This window comes from Dipodomys merriami, unplaced genomic scaffold (genome assembly GCF_024711535.1).
Source record: "Dipodomys merriami isolate MVZ:Mamm:240054 unplaced genomic scaffold, mDipMer1.0.p SCAF_49, whole genome shotgun sequence".
Classification (NCBI taxonomy): domain Eukaryota; kingdom Metazoa; phylum Chordata; class Mammalia; order Rodentia; family Heteromyidae; genus Dipodomys; species Dipodomys merriami.
In genome coordinates, this window is record NW_027206057.1 from 10,449,993 (window position 1) to 10,467,834 (window position 17,842).

The 17,842-nt window shown below is 35.6% G+C and overlaps 1 protein-coding gene across 3 annotated transcripts in view; it reads right to left on the reverse strand.

Annotated features, from left to right (window-relative positions):
• The window catches only part of C2cd6 (C2 calcium dependent domain containing 6), a 75,977-nt gene that overhangs the window by 28,306 nt on the left and 29,829 nt on the right, over nucleotides 1-17,842 (reverse strand). For all 3 annotated transcript variants that reach the window (XM_069995827.1, XM_069995826.1, XM_069995825.1), the window contains 4 exons: nucleotides 14,789-14,894; nucleotides 14,554-14,623; nucleotides 10,519-10,562; nucleotides 8,846-9,031 (listed from right to left, as the gene is read on the reverse strand). In XM_069995827.1, the coding sequence (XP_069851928.1) occupies nucleotides 8,846-9,031; nucleotides 10,519-10,562; nucleotides 14,554-14,623; nucleotides 14,789-14,894 (406 nt within the window). The remainder of the gene's footprint in view (nucleotides 1-8,845; nucleotides 9,032-10,518; nucleotides 10,563-14,553; nucleotides 14,624-14,788; nucleotides 14,895-17,842) is intronic.

Consider the following 17,842-nt stretch of genomic DNA (forward strand, 5'->3'; position numbering starts at 1 on the left):
GAAGAAGGAGAAGGAGAAGCAGCAGCAGCAGAAGAAGCAGCAGCAGCAGCAGCAGCAGCAGAAGCAGAAGCAGAAGCAGGGGTAGGGGAATAGTAATTTTAAAAAATGGAGTATAGAGGTAGCTATCTAGCTACCTAGCAATAGAAAAAAAGGAACAGTGAAGCAATGGCACTGTATCGTAGTTGTATAGTTAAAAAAAAAGACAGGACAAGGGAATTTAGCACATGAAAAAAGTAATACTTAAATCATATACTATAAAATAAGATAAAAAAGAAATGAAAATTACATGGAATGGGATAAAGGTTCAGTAGTAAAAGCTAGTTCCATAAAAAGATCTATTCAACCAGTTTTTTTAATGAAATTAAAAGGATTGACTTATCAGATATAATCTAGAAAACTTAAGGAAATCCATTCTCAAACAAGACAAAGAACAACAAATAAATCCTTTTTCATGGAATATTCAAGTAGGAATGTCTAGCAGACTTTTATATAGAATGTTGAACAGCTCAAGTGAGAAAAAACAGTGCTATGTGTGATTTGTAATTCATTGATATATAGATGGTGATTGGAGCAAGGATATAGCTGACATAAAGATAAAAGACAAGCGGGGCACCAATGGCTCTCACCTGTAATCCTAGCTACTGAGGAGGCTGAGATCTGAGGATCACAGTTCAAAGCCAGCCTGGGCAGAAAAGTCTGTGAGACGCTTATCTCCAATTAACCAGCAGAAAAGCAGAAGTGTTGCTGTGGCTCAAGCGGTAGAGCACTTGCCTTGAGCTGAAGAGCCCAGGGATAGCACCCAAGCCCAGAGTTCAAGCCCCATGACCGACAAAAAAAAAAAAAAAAGAAAAGCTAAAAGATATTAGGCACTACAGAATGGTTAAGAATCTGGTTGGTAATGATGGTTGGTAGCCTGATCTTTCCATTGTTCACCAAGATAGGACTATCAAAAAGTCCTCAATGTCAGTCAGGTTTTTTCAAATAAGATGGTTTCCAGACTGAAGAAAACTGATACTTGATGGAATCCTCATTATTGTCAAAGGGGCCAAGAGCAGGGAGAGCAGTACAATCTGCAATTAACTGGGACTAACTGGGTAATCAAGGTATGAGTGAGTCTGAAGCACACACTGCTACAGAAGAATGGATTTCTCTTTGGCATAGTAGCTTCTCTTTGGATAGCAGTTCTCAGAAAAGACTTGACTTGAAGGCTTAATCCCAAAATGATGGATCTAATCACTTAGAGGCAATAGGATGGTGAGGGCTTGGACTGAATCAATGGATTAACCACATCAGTGGAGTCATAGTTGAATGGACGATTGGGAAGTAGTACAAACTGTGGAAGTTGGGGCCTTATTGGAAAGAGAAGGTTACGGGAACATACTTTTTTAAAGGTGTACCTTGTCCTTGGCCAGCCCCCATTCCCTTATCTTAGTTGTTAAAAGATAATCAAACTCCTCCACCACAGTTTTCAACACCGTGAGGCCCAACATAACAGATATAGTGACCTTGGACAGAAACCATGAGCCAGAATCGATCTCTCCTTCCCCGGGCTGTTTTTCTCAAGTGCTTTGTGACAAAAATAAAAAAGTGACTTGGACATATTATATTAGTTTTGTGGCTACCATAACAAATTACCACACATTTGGTGGCTTAAAACAAACAAAATTTATTTTCTCACAGTCCTCAACACCAGAAGTCCAGGCTGAAATCGAGGAGTCAGTGGATCGTGCTCTCTGTAGAAATCTGAGAGGAAATCTGCTCTTGCATCTGTCTTCCAGCTTCTAACAGATATTAGCATCCCTTGCCTTTCTATAATATAGAAAGAACATCTCCAAGCTTCTGTGCTCCATCTTCACACTGCCTCTCTCTTACAAGGATGCTTATGATGACACTGGTAGCATTTGGATAATTCACTATAACTTCTCTATCTCAAGATCATTCATTTAATTATGTCTGTAAATACTGGGTCCTAATATCTGCCGAGGTCATTAGCAAATCTGCTACAGAATATTTAAATACCAGTAGTCACCCTCAATATCCATAGGGGTTTGGGTTCCATGACATAACCACTCCATGATACCAGAATCCTGTGATATTTCAACTACCTTATATAAAATGGTGTATCTACACATACATTCTCCCATATATGGTCAAAAATCTTTAGACAGTTTATAATACCCAATCGAATGTACATGAAAGCAATTGTTACACTGTGTTGCTTAGGGAAAAATTAATAAAATCAGTACACATATTTTAGAAATATTTTAAATCTTCAGTATTGAACTGAGAGGTCAAGGGTTTCTGGGCTCTGGGGAGTTAAAAGGGAAATATTCTCAGCTTGCAAATATTTGTTTCTACGTGCTGTGTGGGGAATCTGTCCCAAGGCCTTATTAAGTTCTAGATGAGTGCTCTACTATACACTAAATCTCCAAAGTAGACAAACTCCTATGTTCTCACCTGTTTGGATATCTCTCAACAGGAAAGAAATGCTGTTTTGTTTTTCTTTTTATGTTTTTACTCTTTCATTCTCCTTTTTTTGTGACATTTTCTTTCTTTTCTGATAGTTTTATCTTTTTCCATATACATTTTAGTGAATTATTGGTAATACTAAGTAATTTTCCTTCTTTTTCTTCTTTTTTCCTTTTCTCATTCTCCCTTTTTACTCATTAGTAACTCATCTATAGCAAAAAAAATTTTCTAGACTCTTAATTTATCCCACAATTATCCCAGATCCTTTCTTTTAAAATCTTGTTGAGAGAGTAGTTGAGAATTACCATTTCCTACTACATTTAGATAAGCTAAATTATTGAATTAATTATTATCTTTTGATTTGTCTCCTCTGAGTGGTAGCCAAAGAGAGATTTAGCTTAAGATATATTCAAATTGCAATGAAGAAACACAAGTGCTATGAAAAAGCAATGCGGTATGACTGACTCCTCAAAAATTCATAGCATGTCTCATCAGAAGGACTTCATACAACTAAAAGTCCAAACCATAAATGGTCCTTTAATGAGTCACATCCAACACAAAGACATAAAAAATATAAGAATGCACTTCCAGAAACAACAGTTATACAACAAAAGATCAAATGATAGCAAAGTAAAGAGAACCTCATCCACTGAACTCAAAGCATTGTTGATAAGAACGTTCAGCAAAATGAAAGAGGACCTCTGCAGGCAACTACATGAGCACAAAATGTCTACAAAGAAATAAAGTAATTCAGCTGTGAGCTGGTGGCTCATGCCTGTAATGCTAGCTACTCAGAAGGCTGAGACGTGAAGGTTGCAGTTTGTAGCCAGCCAGGGCAGGAAAGTCTGTGAGAATATTATCTCCAATTAAATGACAGAAAAAGCCAGAAGTGGTGCTGTGGCTCAAGTGGTAGAGTGATAGCCTCGAGCAAAAGGAGCTCAGGGGCAGCACCTAGGCCCAGAGATCAAGCCTGAGGACTGGCAAAAAGAAAGGAAGGAAGGAAGGAAGAAGGAAAGAAGGAAAAAAGGAAATGAAGGAAGGGAGGAAGGAAGGAAGGAAGGAAGGGAGGGAGGGAGGGAGGGAGGGAGGGAGGGAGGGAGGGAAAGAGGAAGGAAGGGAGAGAGGGAGAAAGGGAGGGAGGGAGGGAGGGAAAGGGAAGGAAGGGAAAGAAAGAAAGAATAGAAAGGAAAGAAGGAAGGAAGGAAGGAAGAAAGAAAGAAAGAAAGAGGGATGAGAGGGATGAGAGGGAGGGAGGGAGGAAGGGAGGAAGAAAGGAAGGGAAAGAAAGGAGGAAAGAAAGAAAGAAAGAGAGAGAGAAGAAAGAAAGAAAGAAAGAAAGAAAGAAAGAAAGAAAGAAAGAAAGAAAGAAAGGAAGGAAGGAAGGAAGGAAGGAAGGAAGGAAGGAAGGAAGGAAGGAGGGAAGGAAGGAGGGAAGGAGGGAAGGAGGGAAGGAAGGAGGGAGGGAAGAAGGGAGGGAGGAAGGGAGGGAGGAAGGGAGGGAGGAAGGGAGGAGAGAGAAAGAGAGAAAGAAAAGAAAGAAAGGAGGGAGGGAGGAAGAACGGGAGAAGAGAGAAACAAAAGAAAGAGAAAGTGAGAGAAAAAGAAAAAAATTAAATGAGAGCACAGATTAAAAGTTAAATAAATTCCAAGTGAATGCAAATAAAGAGGTAACTGACTATACAGTTAAGCAACAAAATGAGAATACAGTTAAACAGCTAAGAAATCAAAGAAGACAAAAAAGAAATTAATGAAATAAGGAAGTCAATGCAAAACATGAAAAAGGACCCCAATAAAGAGACAAAAATCCTGAAAAATAATCAAACTGAAGGCCAAGAGATAAAAAGTAAAGTAGGAGCCGGGCACTGGTGGTTCACACCTGTAATCCTGCCTATTCAGGGGGCTGAGATCTGAGGATCACGGTTCAAAGCCAGCCCGTGAGACTCTGATCTCCAATAAGCCACTAGAAAACCAGAAGTTGTACTGTGGCTCAAGCGGTAGAGCACTCACCTTGAGCTGAAGAGTGCAGGGACAGCGCCCAGGCCCAGAGTTCAAGCCCCCAACCAACAACAACAAAAAAAATGTGAAGTAGGAAGCCTCTCCAGTGTAGTAAATGATATGAAATACCAAATTTCTGGGCTTGAAGGCTGAACAGATGCAATAGAAAAGGTATTCAAAAGCACAAAAAGATCAAAGAAATATGAAAAGAATTTGCCAGAAATTAAAAGGCTCTGAGTTCAAGCCTCAGCAACACACACACACACACACACACACACACACACACACACACACACACACACACACACACACACACACACACACACACACACACACACAGAGAAAAAGTCTAGTCAACTGTATCAAAAACAAGATCCACTGTTTGTCTATATGAAACACACCTTACAAGCAAAGACATATACATAAACTAAAATTTAAAGGATAGATAACGATTACTAAGCAAGAAAGCATAAATCCAAAGCAGGCAGGAGTAACTATACCATATATAACAACACAGACTTCAAGCTAAAATTGTCAAAGACAATTTAAAAGAAGTTACTGCTTATTAGTAAAGGGAATAATCCCAAAACAAGATACTATACTGAATGTCAACAAGCTTAATTTCATAAACCACTACTAGACATGAAGGGACAGACAAGTCCAGACATAATAATAACAGGTGACTTCTAGGTCATTAATTCATGAATAGATCATCCAGATAAAAAAGAAAAATAATGTAAGAGTTAAATAACAACATAGATCAAAGGGACGTCTAACAAAGGATTTCATCCCATGGCTGTGGAATACATGTTCTTCTCAGCAGCTCATAAGTCATTCTTTAAAACAGATCACCTTTTAAGCTGTAAAGCAAGTTTTTTAATTTTTATTTTTTATTGTAATTGTAAAGGTGATGGACAGAGGGTTTATAGTTATGCAAGTCAGGTAATGAGTACATTTCTTTTTGGACAATGTGACCCCCTTCCCTCTAAGCAAGTCTTAAATACAAAAAAAGTATTTCCTGTATTTTAAAAGGTTATAATGGAATAAAATTAGAGATTAATACAAGAGAAATTACAAAAATACATAAAAACAGGGAGATTAAACAACACACTTGCAGATCAGTGGGTCAATAAAGAAATCAGGTAGAAAATGTAAAACTCTTAGAAGCAAAAGGAAATTAGAAACTAAACAGAACCTTTGGGACATAGAAAAGGCAGTGTTAAATTTAACTTTAGGGCTGGAAAGGTAGCTTAATGGTAGAGTGCTTGCCTAGCATGGCTGAAGCCCTGGATTCAATTTCTTAGTACCACAAAAACAGAAAAAGCCACAAGTGGCACTGTGGCTCAAGTAGTAGAGTGCTAGCTTTGAGAAAAAGAAAGGAAAAAAACAAAAAAACAAAAAACAAGCTCAGGACAATACCCAGGCTCTGAGTTCAAGCCCCAGGACTGGCAAAAATAGTAACTTTATAGTTATGAAGGCCTACATTAAAATCAGAATAATCTCAAATATATAATATGATAAACTTCAAGATCTTAGGAAATCAAGAACAAGTCAGATGAAAAATCTTTAGATGAAAATAATAAACACCATGATAGAAATTAATTAATACAGGTTACAAAACAAAGAATCAATGAAATAAAGTTTGTTCTTTGAAAAGATAAGCCATACTGATAATTCCTTAGCAAAACTGTCCAGAAGAAAGAGACTTAAATAAAATTAGAGACAAAAAGGGAGATAATACAAAAAAACACCAATGAAATTCAGGAAATATTTTTAAAAATACACCAAAAAAAAAAAAACTAGAAAAGATCCAAAGAAATCAATAGACACAGGTGATTTACCAAAATTAAACAGATCAAAATTAAGCAATACTTTTTGGGGAGTGAATGAATTCATATTCTTCAACTTATTAGTTTGCTGATAGAAGAAAAAAATTAAATGTTTATTAACAAAACTGGATACATGATATAGGAGGTTTAAGTCTGAGAATAAAATGTGTAATCTTAAAAAAATAATAAGCAATACATTTAAAGAAGCAATAAAGAATTTCTTTAGTAATTGTCTAGGACTACACAGATACATGAATTGTACCAGACCTTTAAAGAGAGCTACCACTAGTGCTTCTCAAAGTATTACATAAAATAGATAGGAAAGGAACACTATGAAACCCATGCTATAAAGCTAGCATTATCCTAATACTAAAATGAGATAAAACATACAAAGTAGGCAAACTCAATCTCCTTAATGAACATAAACACAAAAAAACCTCAATATAATACTTGTAAACAGAATTTAAATCACAAGTTGGTTTCATTCCAGCAATGCAAAGATGGTTCAATATACATAAATCAATAAATATAGCACATAAATAGAATGAGAACAAGTAATGCATGATCATCTCAATAGATGATTAAAAGTCTGACAAAATTCAACATCCTCTCAAAATAAAATCTTTGAAGAAACTAGGAATAAACTAAGAATAAACTAGGAATAAACTAAGAAACTAGGCTATACATAATAAAAGCTATATATGACAAAATCATAGCCAATGATACACCGAATAGGCAAAACTTTAAAGCATTTCCTCTAAAATCAGGAACAATTTGAGGATGTCCAGCCTATATTTTTATCAAATATAAAATATTTATTAATAAATATTAATTATAGTTCTTGAAACCTTAGCCATACTAATGAGAAAGAAATAAAAGGGGTACAAATAGGAAAGGAGGACATCAAAGCATTCATATGTGTAGAAAGTATAATTTTATACTTGGGCTCTAAAAATAATACCAAAAATCCCTTTTGATCTGATAAATGCAACAAAGTGGTAAGATGCAATAATAACATATAGTTTTTCTATGTAGCAACAATGAGCAGGCTGGAAAAGGAATTAGGAAAACAATTCTATGACAATAGTCTCAAAAACTCCTAAGTAAGTATGTTGGGTGCTATGCAAGTATATACAAAAATAATAACTGAAATTTTAAAAAAATCATGGGAGATTCCAATAGTATAATTCCTTAGAAGGGCAAAATCAAGGTTCAGCAAAATAATAGATAGAGTAACAAAGGAGTCACTATAACTGAATGCACATATGGAAATATCACAATGAAACCCTTTGAGTAAGATGCATTCATTTGAAAAGTGAAATAGTTAAATGTGGCAGTAAATATATCTTTTATTTTCTTTTGTTTCTCTTCATGCTCTAAGTTTTCTGTATTACTTTCACGTTCATTAAATACAAAAGCATTATTTATTCTTTTTGTTTGTATTACTTAAGATCTTAGGCAATTCCATAGAGTTAATAAAATTATATCTTTTGAAAATTTGAAGAAAATTTAGAAATGACCTGGCCAGAAACCATTCAAAGGATGATGAAATAGGTTTGGAGATCTAGAGGTTTAGGTGCCCAAGCTAGTTTTAGTTTTACTCAGAAATCAAATCTTAACCCATTTGCTCTGCCTTTGTTTTGTTGTGTTTGTTCTGACCTTGAACTCAAAGGCCTGGGCACTGTTCCTGAGCTGTTTTGCTCTACTACTTGAGACACAGCTCCACTTTCAGATCTTTTGGTGATTAACTGAGACAAGAGTCTCATGACTTTCCCAACTATACTGGCTTTCAGACTCGATACTCAGATCTCATCCTCCTGAGTAGCTAGGATTGTTGGTGTGAGTCACCAGCACCCGGGTTGCACTGCTTTTTTAGAGAACTATATGCAACAGTGATTCAAATGAGATGAATATATCTGAGGAGATTTTTGCTTCTTTCTCATTTTGAAAAAGGCTTTTCTGGGGTACTTTATATTTATATTCAAATTGTTCTAACTTTAATAAAGTCTATTTGTTTATAATAAGGAGACCATACATAATTTCCTGTAATAAAAGACCTTAAAAGCATTTCACCTAAATAATTTATCAGGCTTTTATGTTTCATTTGGATTTGTATGTTGGTATTGTTGCACTTACAACTGGATTTTACACAAATCTCAGAGGCTAATTCTTATTACTGGCATCTTGTGTCACTGTGTGTTTTCTTCAAAGACTCTTACCTCATAGATCACTATAAATAGGAAAGGAATAGTGAACATACTTAGACAAACTTTTACTGGAGACATGTGAATAAATATTCAATTTATTTGTATTTAATTGTTTTAAAATAAATTTTTTCCTCTTATATCTCTAATGTGAAGGTAAACATCTTTAGTTCAAGTGAAGTCTTCTTTTGGATCTTGGCTCTGAAGCTACTTTTATTTCAAATATCAGGAAAATGAGCTCACACTCTTCCTTTCAACTAAGTTTAAACACCTAGTTTATATTGCAGTTGAATTTAATTTCCTCCTCCTTATTTTCTCAGGATTTATACAGAAACTGTTCAATTTTACCTCTGCTTGAGATGAGCCTGCTGTATCTGTATAAATGCATAGCTGTGGAGCTTTCAAATGTCCTCCTGATGTTAGTATAGACACTTTTTTCTCATTTTCCTCCGGCATGGCTTCTGTTTCATATCCTAATGGTATTACTTCGTCATCTTCTGTTATTTCCAGGATAGGGATAGTGGGGAATGAAACCTGTGGGTAGGAATGTGCATGTGAAGGTGTTGGTTTATTATTTTTAGGAAAAACAACAATTGAACATCTAATATGGCAAATGTTGGTATAATCAGTGTTTTATCACTGTAATCTAGCAGCTATAAAATACAGAAATAAAGTAAGCTAACAGTCACTACTCAGTAGGCAGTATTTAAAATTAATAAGCTAAAGTCAATTTACCCATATTCTTTATCATATAACCATTGATATTTGTAAATTACTATATTCTGTAATAATAACACAGTGAGAAAGTCTTCAATTGCCTGAAATCACAGAATATGACCCACAAAAATGACAAATGTTTGTAAGACACTGCTTATAAAGCAGTAGTTTTTATATATCTGGATCTTATAACATCTTTTAAAAAAATCTAGGGTATGACATTTTAATGTTACACTATTACAGACATGTCATGAAAGAAAGGAAATTTTAATAACAAAATGACACTAAGAACAAATGACATTTTAATAATATGCTCCAAAGAATAAATTTTTTAAAAATATACCTTTGTAAGCTAAATAAATTTGCTTTGTGAAAAATTCTTTTTATTGTCTTTTTTCCCTCATCTTGAGCTGGGGAAAACATAGATATTGATTTCAGAACCACTGAGCCTAGGATGGAAATATTTAAGTACTATTTGTCAAGCAACAGGAAAAAAATGTTTAATCTTTGTTGGTTTATATGGAAATCCACAGCTTAATTAAATGGAAATAGCCTATAAAATTAGCAGAAAAGCAAACTATATTTGAATTCCCTTTTTTACTGATCTTTATTTTGAAATACATGACATTGTTACATGTGCTAAGTTTACAACATGAATAAATTAGAAGTTTTTGGTGAGAAAGGGCCAAGAATAGGGTGAGGTCTATGGCATCCACCTGAAGGCCTTATGTAGAATTTCGTATTTTTTTAAATTTTCTCTTCAGTACCTTTTGCTCCCCCATCTTCACATGCATTCTTGTTTTGTTTTTGTTTTGTTGGTACTGGGATTTGAACTCAGGAACTTCAATTTGCTTGCTCAGCTAGTGCTTTACCACTTTGGCCATGCCGCTAGCCCTTTACATGAATTTTAAAATGTTACTATTCTATGCTGAAGCCTCTTTACAGAATGTAATTCTACTTTTAAAACTGTAATGGAGAGAGGAAGGCTAAGTAAATAGAGTCATAATATTCAATGTGTGAATGTGAATATGGAACCATATAACTTGAGGTGATTGTGTTTGGGATAGATAGGGGAAGAATGATGGAAGGGGTGAGCAAGAAGGCTTGTACTCATAAACTGATGTGTTGAACTTGTACTTTGTACAAATACTTAAAGACAATAAAAATGTGTAATAGTGTAGATATAATAGAAAAATATGAAATACCTGAATACTTTTTGAATATGTTTTAAAATTTCCATTTATATATTTTTTTCTCTTCCATAGAACAATGGCTACTAGACTTTCTCTTCTAAGTTCCCTTACCTCACCTGCAGTAGTTTCAGATGCCTTGTATGTAACAGGAACATCTGTTTAAAAAAAATATTTTTAATGTTTAAGTTTTATGGGTTTTTTGCACACATTATTTGTATGCGTATACATTCAATGAAGAGTAACTTAAAGCATTTACTCAAACATAAATATGACACTAAAAACAGGCTGATGAGTCTCAAAGAAATAAAAGTAGTAGTTAATGAACAAGTATGATGAAAACATGAGACTATGTATGAAGTGTTAAGATTGCTATTTGTCACCTTCTTTTTTTTTTTGGTCGGTCGTGGGGCTTGAACTCTGGGCTTGGGTGCTGTGCCCTCCACTCTTCAGCTCAAGGGTAGTGCTCTACCACTTGAGCCACAGTGCCACTTCTGGCTTTCTGAGTGGTTTGAACTAAGAGTCTCACAGTCTTTCCTGCCCAGGCTGGCTTTGAACCTCGATCCTCAGATCTCAGCCTCCTGAGTAGCTAGGATTACAGGCATGAGCCACTGGCACCCGGCCTATTTGTCACTTTCTTTAGTAACCTATGTGCTATTTTCTAAAGTGTCTATTTTGTATTCCTACCAACAGTTTCCAAGAGTTCCAGTTTCATCACATCCTCATCTATATGTTTTCATTTGAATCTTTGTTAGTAGCCATCCTAACAAGTATGGTGTATCTCATTATGATTCTTAAATCATTTTAATTAATTTTTTAGTTAATTTTAAATAACAGATTTTATTATATTTTCATTCACATACACACACACACACACACACACACACACACACACACACACACACACACACACACACAGATCCTTTGTACTAAATTAGACCATTTTACATTTCAAACATCATCATGTAAGGGTTCCTTTTCCCTGAATTTTTCTTTCCTTTTTTCTGTTTTTGCTTCTTTACTGGTATCTAAACTCAGTGTTTTACTAGGTCAAGTACCTACTCAACCACTTGTGTTACACTTGTGCTTTACATTTATTGTTTTAATTATAATATGTCTTGGAATTGTTCCTTTCTGTTGAGTGTTCTAAAAGTTTTCTGTACCGGAACTGATGTTTCTTAAGATTTGGGGAATCTTCTCCTATTAACTTATTGAATGTTTTCTATCCCTTTAAGTTCCTATTTTGTCTTTTGTGCCTATAATACACAGGTTTAGTCTTTTACTAATGTCCCAGAGGTCTAGCATGCTCCATTCACACTTCTTTCCTTTTTCTTTATCTGGTTGTTCTAATACCTTCTACCTTTGTATCTGAGCCCTATTATTCTGTTTCCAATTCAGTCTATTCTAGGAGATTTTCCACAGAAATTTACCTTATTGAGATTTATATTTCCAGAATTTCAATTCAAAAAATTTTTTAAGGATTTCTGTGTCTTTATTGAATTCCTCTTTCATAACCTGTGTGGTTTCCTTGTTTGCTCAGCTGCTTATATGCATTCTGCTTGAATTCATTCAGCTTTTTATGCTGTCCTTCTTCATTTCATCCATCATTTTTATAAATATGTTTTAAATTCTTTAGACTTTCTTTTACACTATTTTTAATGTTTGTTACTATAGGATTGCTGACCTTTGAAGGTGTCATGTTGCCTAAGTGTTTTACATATTTCTTGCATCTGTTTGTTGAAGTTTAGGCATCTGAGGTCAAGCTGTTGTGCAGTCTTAATAATCTGTAGTTTTGTAGTTAAAGTATTCTCAGTGTCCAAGCAGAACTATGTAATGGGAGAGCTGTAGTATAGTTTTCACACCTGGGCAAGGGGATAGCCCAGTTGCCAAACTTTTGCATGTATGCTCAGAATACCAGATCTAATCCTGCAGTAATGTTCAAACAGAGAACTAACTGGAGTCTCTTGTATTTTCTTCAGTGTAGGGTTTAGTGTTTTGTATGAGTTGAGAACAAGCTGGTCAGTTATCCACTTCTGTGTTGTAGCCAAGTTAGGAGCTTTTCTTTGTGCGCTGAAAGACACTGCTACTTATACATAAGTTGTTAGCCTATAGTCTAGGACAATTTTTATTTGTTGTACAGCTACCATTTCTGCTCCTTGGGACAGCACATGTGCAGCCCCTAGAAAGTGCCAAAAATGTGCACTAAGGTCTGCACCAGTGGCTGTCAAGTGAGGAACTCAGGTGCTCTGGCTACCTGTCTCAGTTCTTTTAGACCCATATAACAGTTCACTTTATAGAGGAAAGAGGCTTTATAATATCACATGAGTCCGGGTCCCAGGTGCTGTGCTCAGATCTCTCCATTCTAGCTGGCAGAAAGCCACAATAGCCTGCAGATAGCTCCTGGATGCTGAAGGCTCTTCAAGTTTGTGTTATTTCTGGTGATTCTCAGGGCCCTGGGAGTTATTCCAGACAGGGAGATCACCAACTGTAAAGCCCCAGCATAGCTTGAAATTCTCAGCTTAATCGCTGCTAGCAGAGGACTTACATTTAATTTCTGAAATAACCTTCAGCAATAAAACTTGAAGTAAGGAGACTGGGCTGTGTAATATTACTTTGTTCTCACAAGCCATCCTGGCACCTAGCTGGGTGATAGGGGTTTTCCACCCAGCTTCAAAGGCCTAGAAGTGAGACAAGTTACCCATTAAATTGCAGATGCTTATTAGCTCTAGGGAGGCTGGAAAAGTCCTGCTTCAAAAAATATCAGCTGCATCATGTTGTTTAGTCCCAGGAAAAGCCCTGATCCTTGTGCAGTGTTTACGGTCTGCTTGTGTTGGGCTTGAGTGCCCCTACCCAAGCATGCAGTTTTTTTATCTTTAAAAGCTTGGTTCAAGCTCTGTACTGGGCTACAGATTTTTGAGACAGGAATCCACCTGCAGATGCCAGCTCTCCACTAAAGACTCCCAATTCGACCTCTCAAAATGTGGCTTCTCTATTTTTTTTTTGTCACTGAGTTCCCTTACAACAAACTGGAGTAAGAGTTGGGTGCCTGTGGGTCACTTCTGTTATCTTAGCTACTCAGGAGGCTTAGATCTAGGGATGATAGTTGAAAGCCAGTTGGAGCAGGAAAATCTGTGAGACTCTGATCTCCAAATTAATCACCAAAAATCTAGAAGTAGAGCTGTGGCTCAAGGGGTAGAGCATGAGCCTTAAGCTGAAAAGGCTCAAGCCCCATACTGGCAAAAAAAAAAAAAAACAACAACAAAACCATTAAAAAATAATAACTGGAGTAGTATCACCACTCATTACACTTTTTTCTGCTTCCCAAGCTCCACTCAGAGCTCTTACCTCACCAAGTAAAAACTTCTCCCCATCACCCCTACTGCCCTCATTCCTACTACCCTGTCATGGGTCAGTCTCAAAACCTACCCTATAGGCCTCCATACCCGTAATTTGAGCACCTGTAATCTGAGCTCCTATAACCTGAGTCCTTTGCCAAGACTAGGATCATTCTTTCTAAAATGACCCTGAATGACAATGAAACTGCTCTCATAGGACAGAACCAAGCTGCTGAGACCACTGTGCGTTTTCCTTCTGGGCCTCTGTTAACTTTTAGCTCTCCCATGTCAAAATCCTCTCCTTCTCTATGAATTTCTTATGGCCAACTTACTCTCAGCCACTGTAGTCAGGTGTCTTAAGACATCCTGAGCTGCAACTTCTTTTTTTTCAAAATTGTAGTATCGCAGTACTTAGCTCTCAAAGGAAAGGGAAGCTAAAGACTGACTTGCCTCATTCTTTTATGTATTAATTAAATATCTTTAAATATCTTTCTAATAATTTGTGTCATGTTCTCAAATTCAATACTTATTTCATTTTCTTTCCCACTTCTCCATCCATATTTTTTATTTCAAACACATCCCACTACATAATAAAGATGATCAGAGCATAATCAACATTTAATGGTTTTTCCTCATCTTTAAACGACTAAAACATTAATTTTCTTGAAGTCTTAATAAAGCGTAAGCCTTTTTTGGAAGGCTATAAAGTAAATTTAATATATTAAAACTTTTAAGGAATATGTATTTTCTCAAAAACAAAACCCATCTAATTTTAATTATCTTAAAATTAACAAAAATCTAATTTGTTTCTTACCTAATGTTTTAGTTTCAGGCTCCTCTAATACTTGAGTCCAGCTTTCAAATTTGTCAGTTATACTAACTTTCTAAACACAGAAAAGGAACAAAAGAATATTCATGGCAGAACTCTTCATAAAGCTCAACAGCAAAAATAACCTAAACAAGCTATATTTGATCATCACTTCAATTATCATAATCTTTCTTTTAAAAAATTATACATGCACATGGGAAAAATGTATGATGTCAATTACCTTAGAATCTTTAGTCTCCATTTTGGGGTTAATGATGCTTTCTAAATAGGCAGCTTTTTCTGTCCATGTTTGCATGTTTCTATACATCGATTTCATTTTTTTCAGCCTAAAGAAAGTGATTTGTTGCGGAAATGAAATAAGAACTAAGTAACAGAATAATATGAATGGTATTGTTTACAGGGTAATAACACAGTATAACCCACTTATTCAAAGTTCTAGATAATCAAAGGAGATGAATAAAAATGCTAAGAAAAATGAGAGTGCTTGTTGCCTAGGATTGTTATGGAGATAGATGTAGTTTCATAAAGACATAAACACATTTCTTACACTAGTGGTATTATATTTCTCAAAGTGAATCATAAATATGTAGGTAATGCCAGATTATCATTATTTAATCTATCTGAACATGTTTCAGAAATTATTTGATATATATTGTTCTAAGTATTTTGAACTGTGTGTCATGGTTCATTTATAAAAACAGAACAATAAAGTTTATTGAGAATGTTTTGGGAAGGGGATAAGAAGTATGACAGAGAGTGATAAGAAGTATGAGTCTGATCAATGTACATTGTATGAATATATGAACATATAAAAATGAAACTTTCTTGTATAAATTGATACTAGTTAAAAAATAAAAACAGGGCTGGGAATGTGGCTTCATAGTAGAGTGCTTGTTTGCTTAGCATTCATGAAGCCCTGTGTTCAATTCCTCAGTACCACATAAACAGAAAAAGCTAGAAGTGGTTCTGTGGCTCAAGTAGTAGAGTGCTAGCCTTGAGCAAAAGGAGCTCAGGGAGAGTGCCTAGGTCCTGAGTTCAAGCCCCAGGACTAGGAATAAAGTTAAAAAAAAAAACTTAAAAATTAAAAAAAAAAAAACAGCGTGGTAATAGCATCTCATGCCTATAGTCCAAGCTACAGGAATTGGTGATTGAGAAGATCTCAGATGCTACCCTAGGCAGAAAATCACATGAGGCTCTGTCTCCAAAATAATCAGCAAAAAGCTGGGCTGGACGTATATCTCAAGTGACAAGAGCATCAAATAAGCAAGTAGCATGAGGCCTTGAGTTCAAACCATAGTGTAGACAAAAATAACAAAAAATAAAATAAAACCCAGCAAAGACATTACAAAAAGGAAAAATTTACAATCTTATTAATAAATATAGATACAAAGACTACAGGTAAAGTATAATTTGAGAACAATTCAAGAAAATGGAGAAAAGATAATATACCATATGCAAAATGTCTTCATCTCAGGAGTATAAAGATATTTGAGGGGTTTGGTTTTTTGTTTTTGTTTTTTGCAGTCCTGAGGCTTGAACTCAGGGCCTAGGCACTGTCTCTGAGCTTCTTTTGCTCAAGGCTAGCACTCTACCATTTGAAGCACAGCACCACTTCTGGCTTTTTCTGTGGTATTGAGGAATCAAACCCAGTGCATGCTAGGCAAGCACTAAGCCACATTCCCAGCCCAGATATTCTGACATTAACATTAGAAAATATAAATTAAGCTGAGTGCTACGTGGCTCACGCCTGTAATCCTAGCTACTCAGGAGGCTAACATCTGAGGATTATGGTTCAAAGCCAGCCCAGGCAGGAGATTCCTTGAGATTCTTTTCTCAAATAAAACCACAGAAAACGCTGGAAATTGTGCTGTGGCTCAAGTGGTAGAGCACTAGCCTTGAGCAAAAGAAGCTCAGGGACAGTGCCCAGGCCCAGAGTTCAAGCCCCAGGACTGGCAAAACAAATGATAATATAAATTAAATATAATTTAGGTGATTGAACATGGTAAAGCATTTCACCAAAAACAGTATTTAGGACTTGAAAACAAAAACATTTCAGTCTTTAACTCCCATTTTCTGTGTGGGGAGCAGGAAGTGTTCTTTTTGTTTATCTCCCTATTTTATCTTGTTAACAAATTGACAAATTCTTGTTAAATCTTAAAAAAAAACCAACTAGGAACAGAATGGAACAAATATAGGTACTACTAGACACCCATAAGGAGACTCATTAAATAATGATCTTGATTGTTACAGGGGTTAGATGTGTGGCTCAGTGGTAGAGTACAGGCCTAACAAGGCTAAGTCCTTGAGTCCAATCACCAGTACCAAAGGGAAAAATAAAGACCACGAATAAAACAAAGAGATCCAATTTAGTCATTTTTACTGTTGACCAGTGTGTTTAGATAAAATAGTAAGACAAAAAAACCCACACTATAAGATGGAAAGATCTCCCATGTTCATGATTGGCAGAATTAGTAGTTATTAAAATGGTCATACCACTGAACATAATCTACAGATTCAACACAAAGACCATCAAAATTCCACTTTCACTCTTTGCAGAAATAGAAGAAAAATCAATCTTAAGATGTGTGCAGAAGCACAAAAGACCTCAAATAGCAAAAATTAATCCTGAGTGGGAGGAGAAATGCTGGGCCCAGTATGACAAAACGGGACTTCAAAGTATACTACAATATAATTTGTACATATTCTGTACATATTTCAGTAACAAAAACAGCCTGGCACTGATACAGAAGCAGATATGAAGACCAATGGACAGAACAGAAGACCCAGAATTAAAACCACATAGTTACAGCCATCTAATTATCTATAAAGGAGCCAAAATAGCCTCTTCAACAAATGACACTGGGAAAACTGTTTATCTACATGAAGGAGACTGAAACTAAATCCCAATCTCTCACCTTATATTAAAAAGCCAAATCCAAGTGGACCAAAGATCTTAATGTAAAACTTAAAATTTTGACTCTACCACAGGAAAACACTGGGGACACTCCAGAATACAGAGACACAAGTACTTAATAGGATCCTAATTGTCCAGAAAATAAGAGCAAGAACTGGCAAGTTAAAAAGTTTCTGCATAACTAACAATTACCAGAACTAAGAGACAAGCTGTGGAACGGAAGAAAAAAATCATTGACAACTATTCAAAAAAAGGATTAATATTCGGAACATACAAAAGACTAATGTCTAATAATCTATGGAAAAATGTTTAATATCTTTAGCCATGAAAGAAATACAAACCAAAACTACACAGATTCCA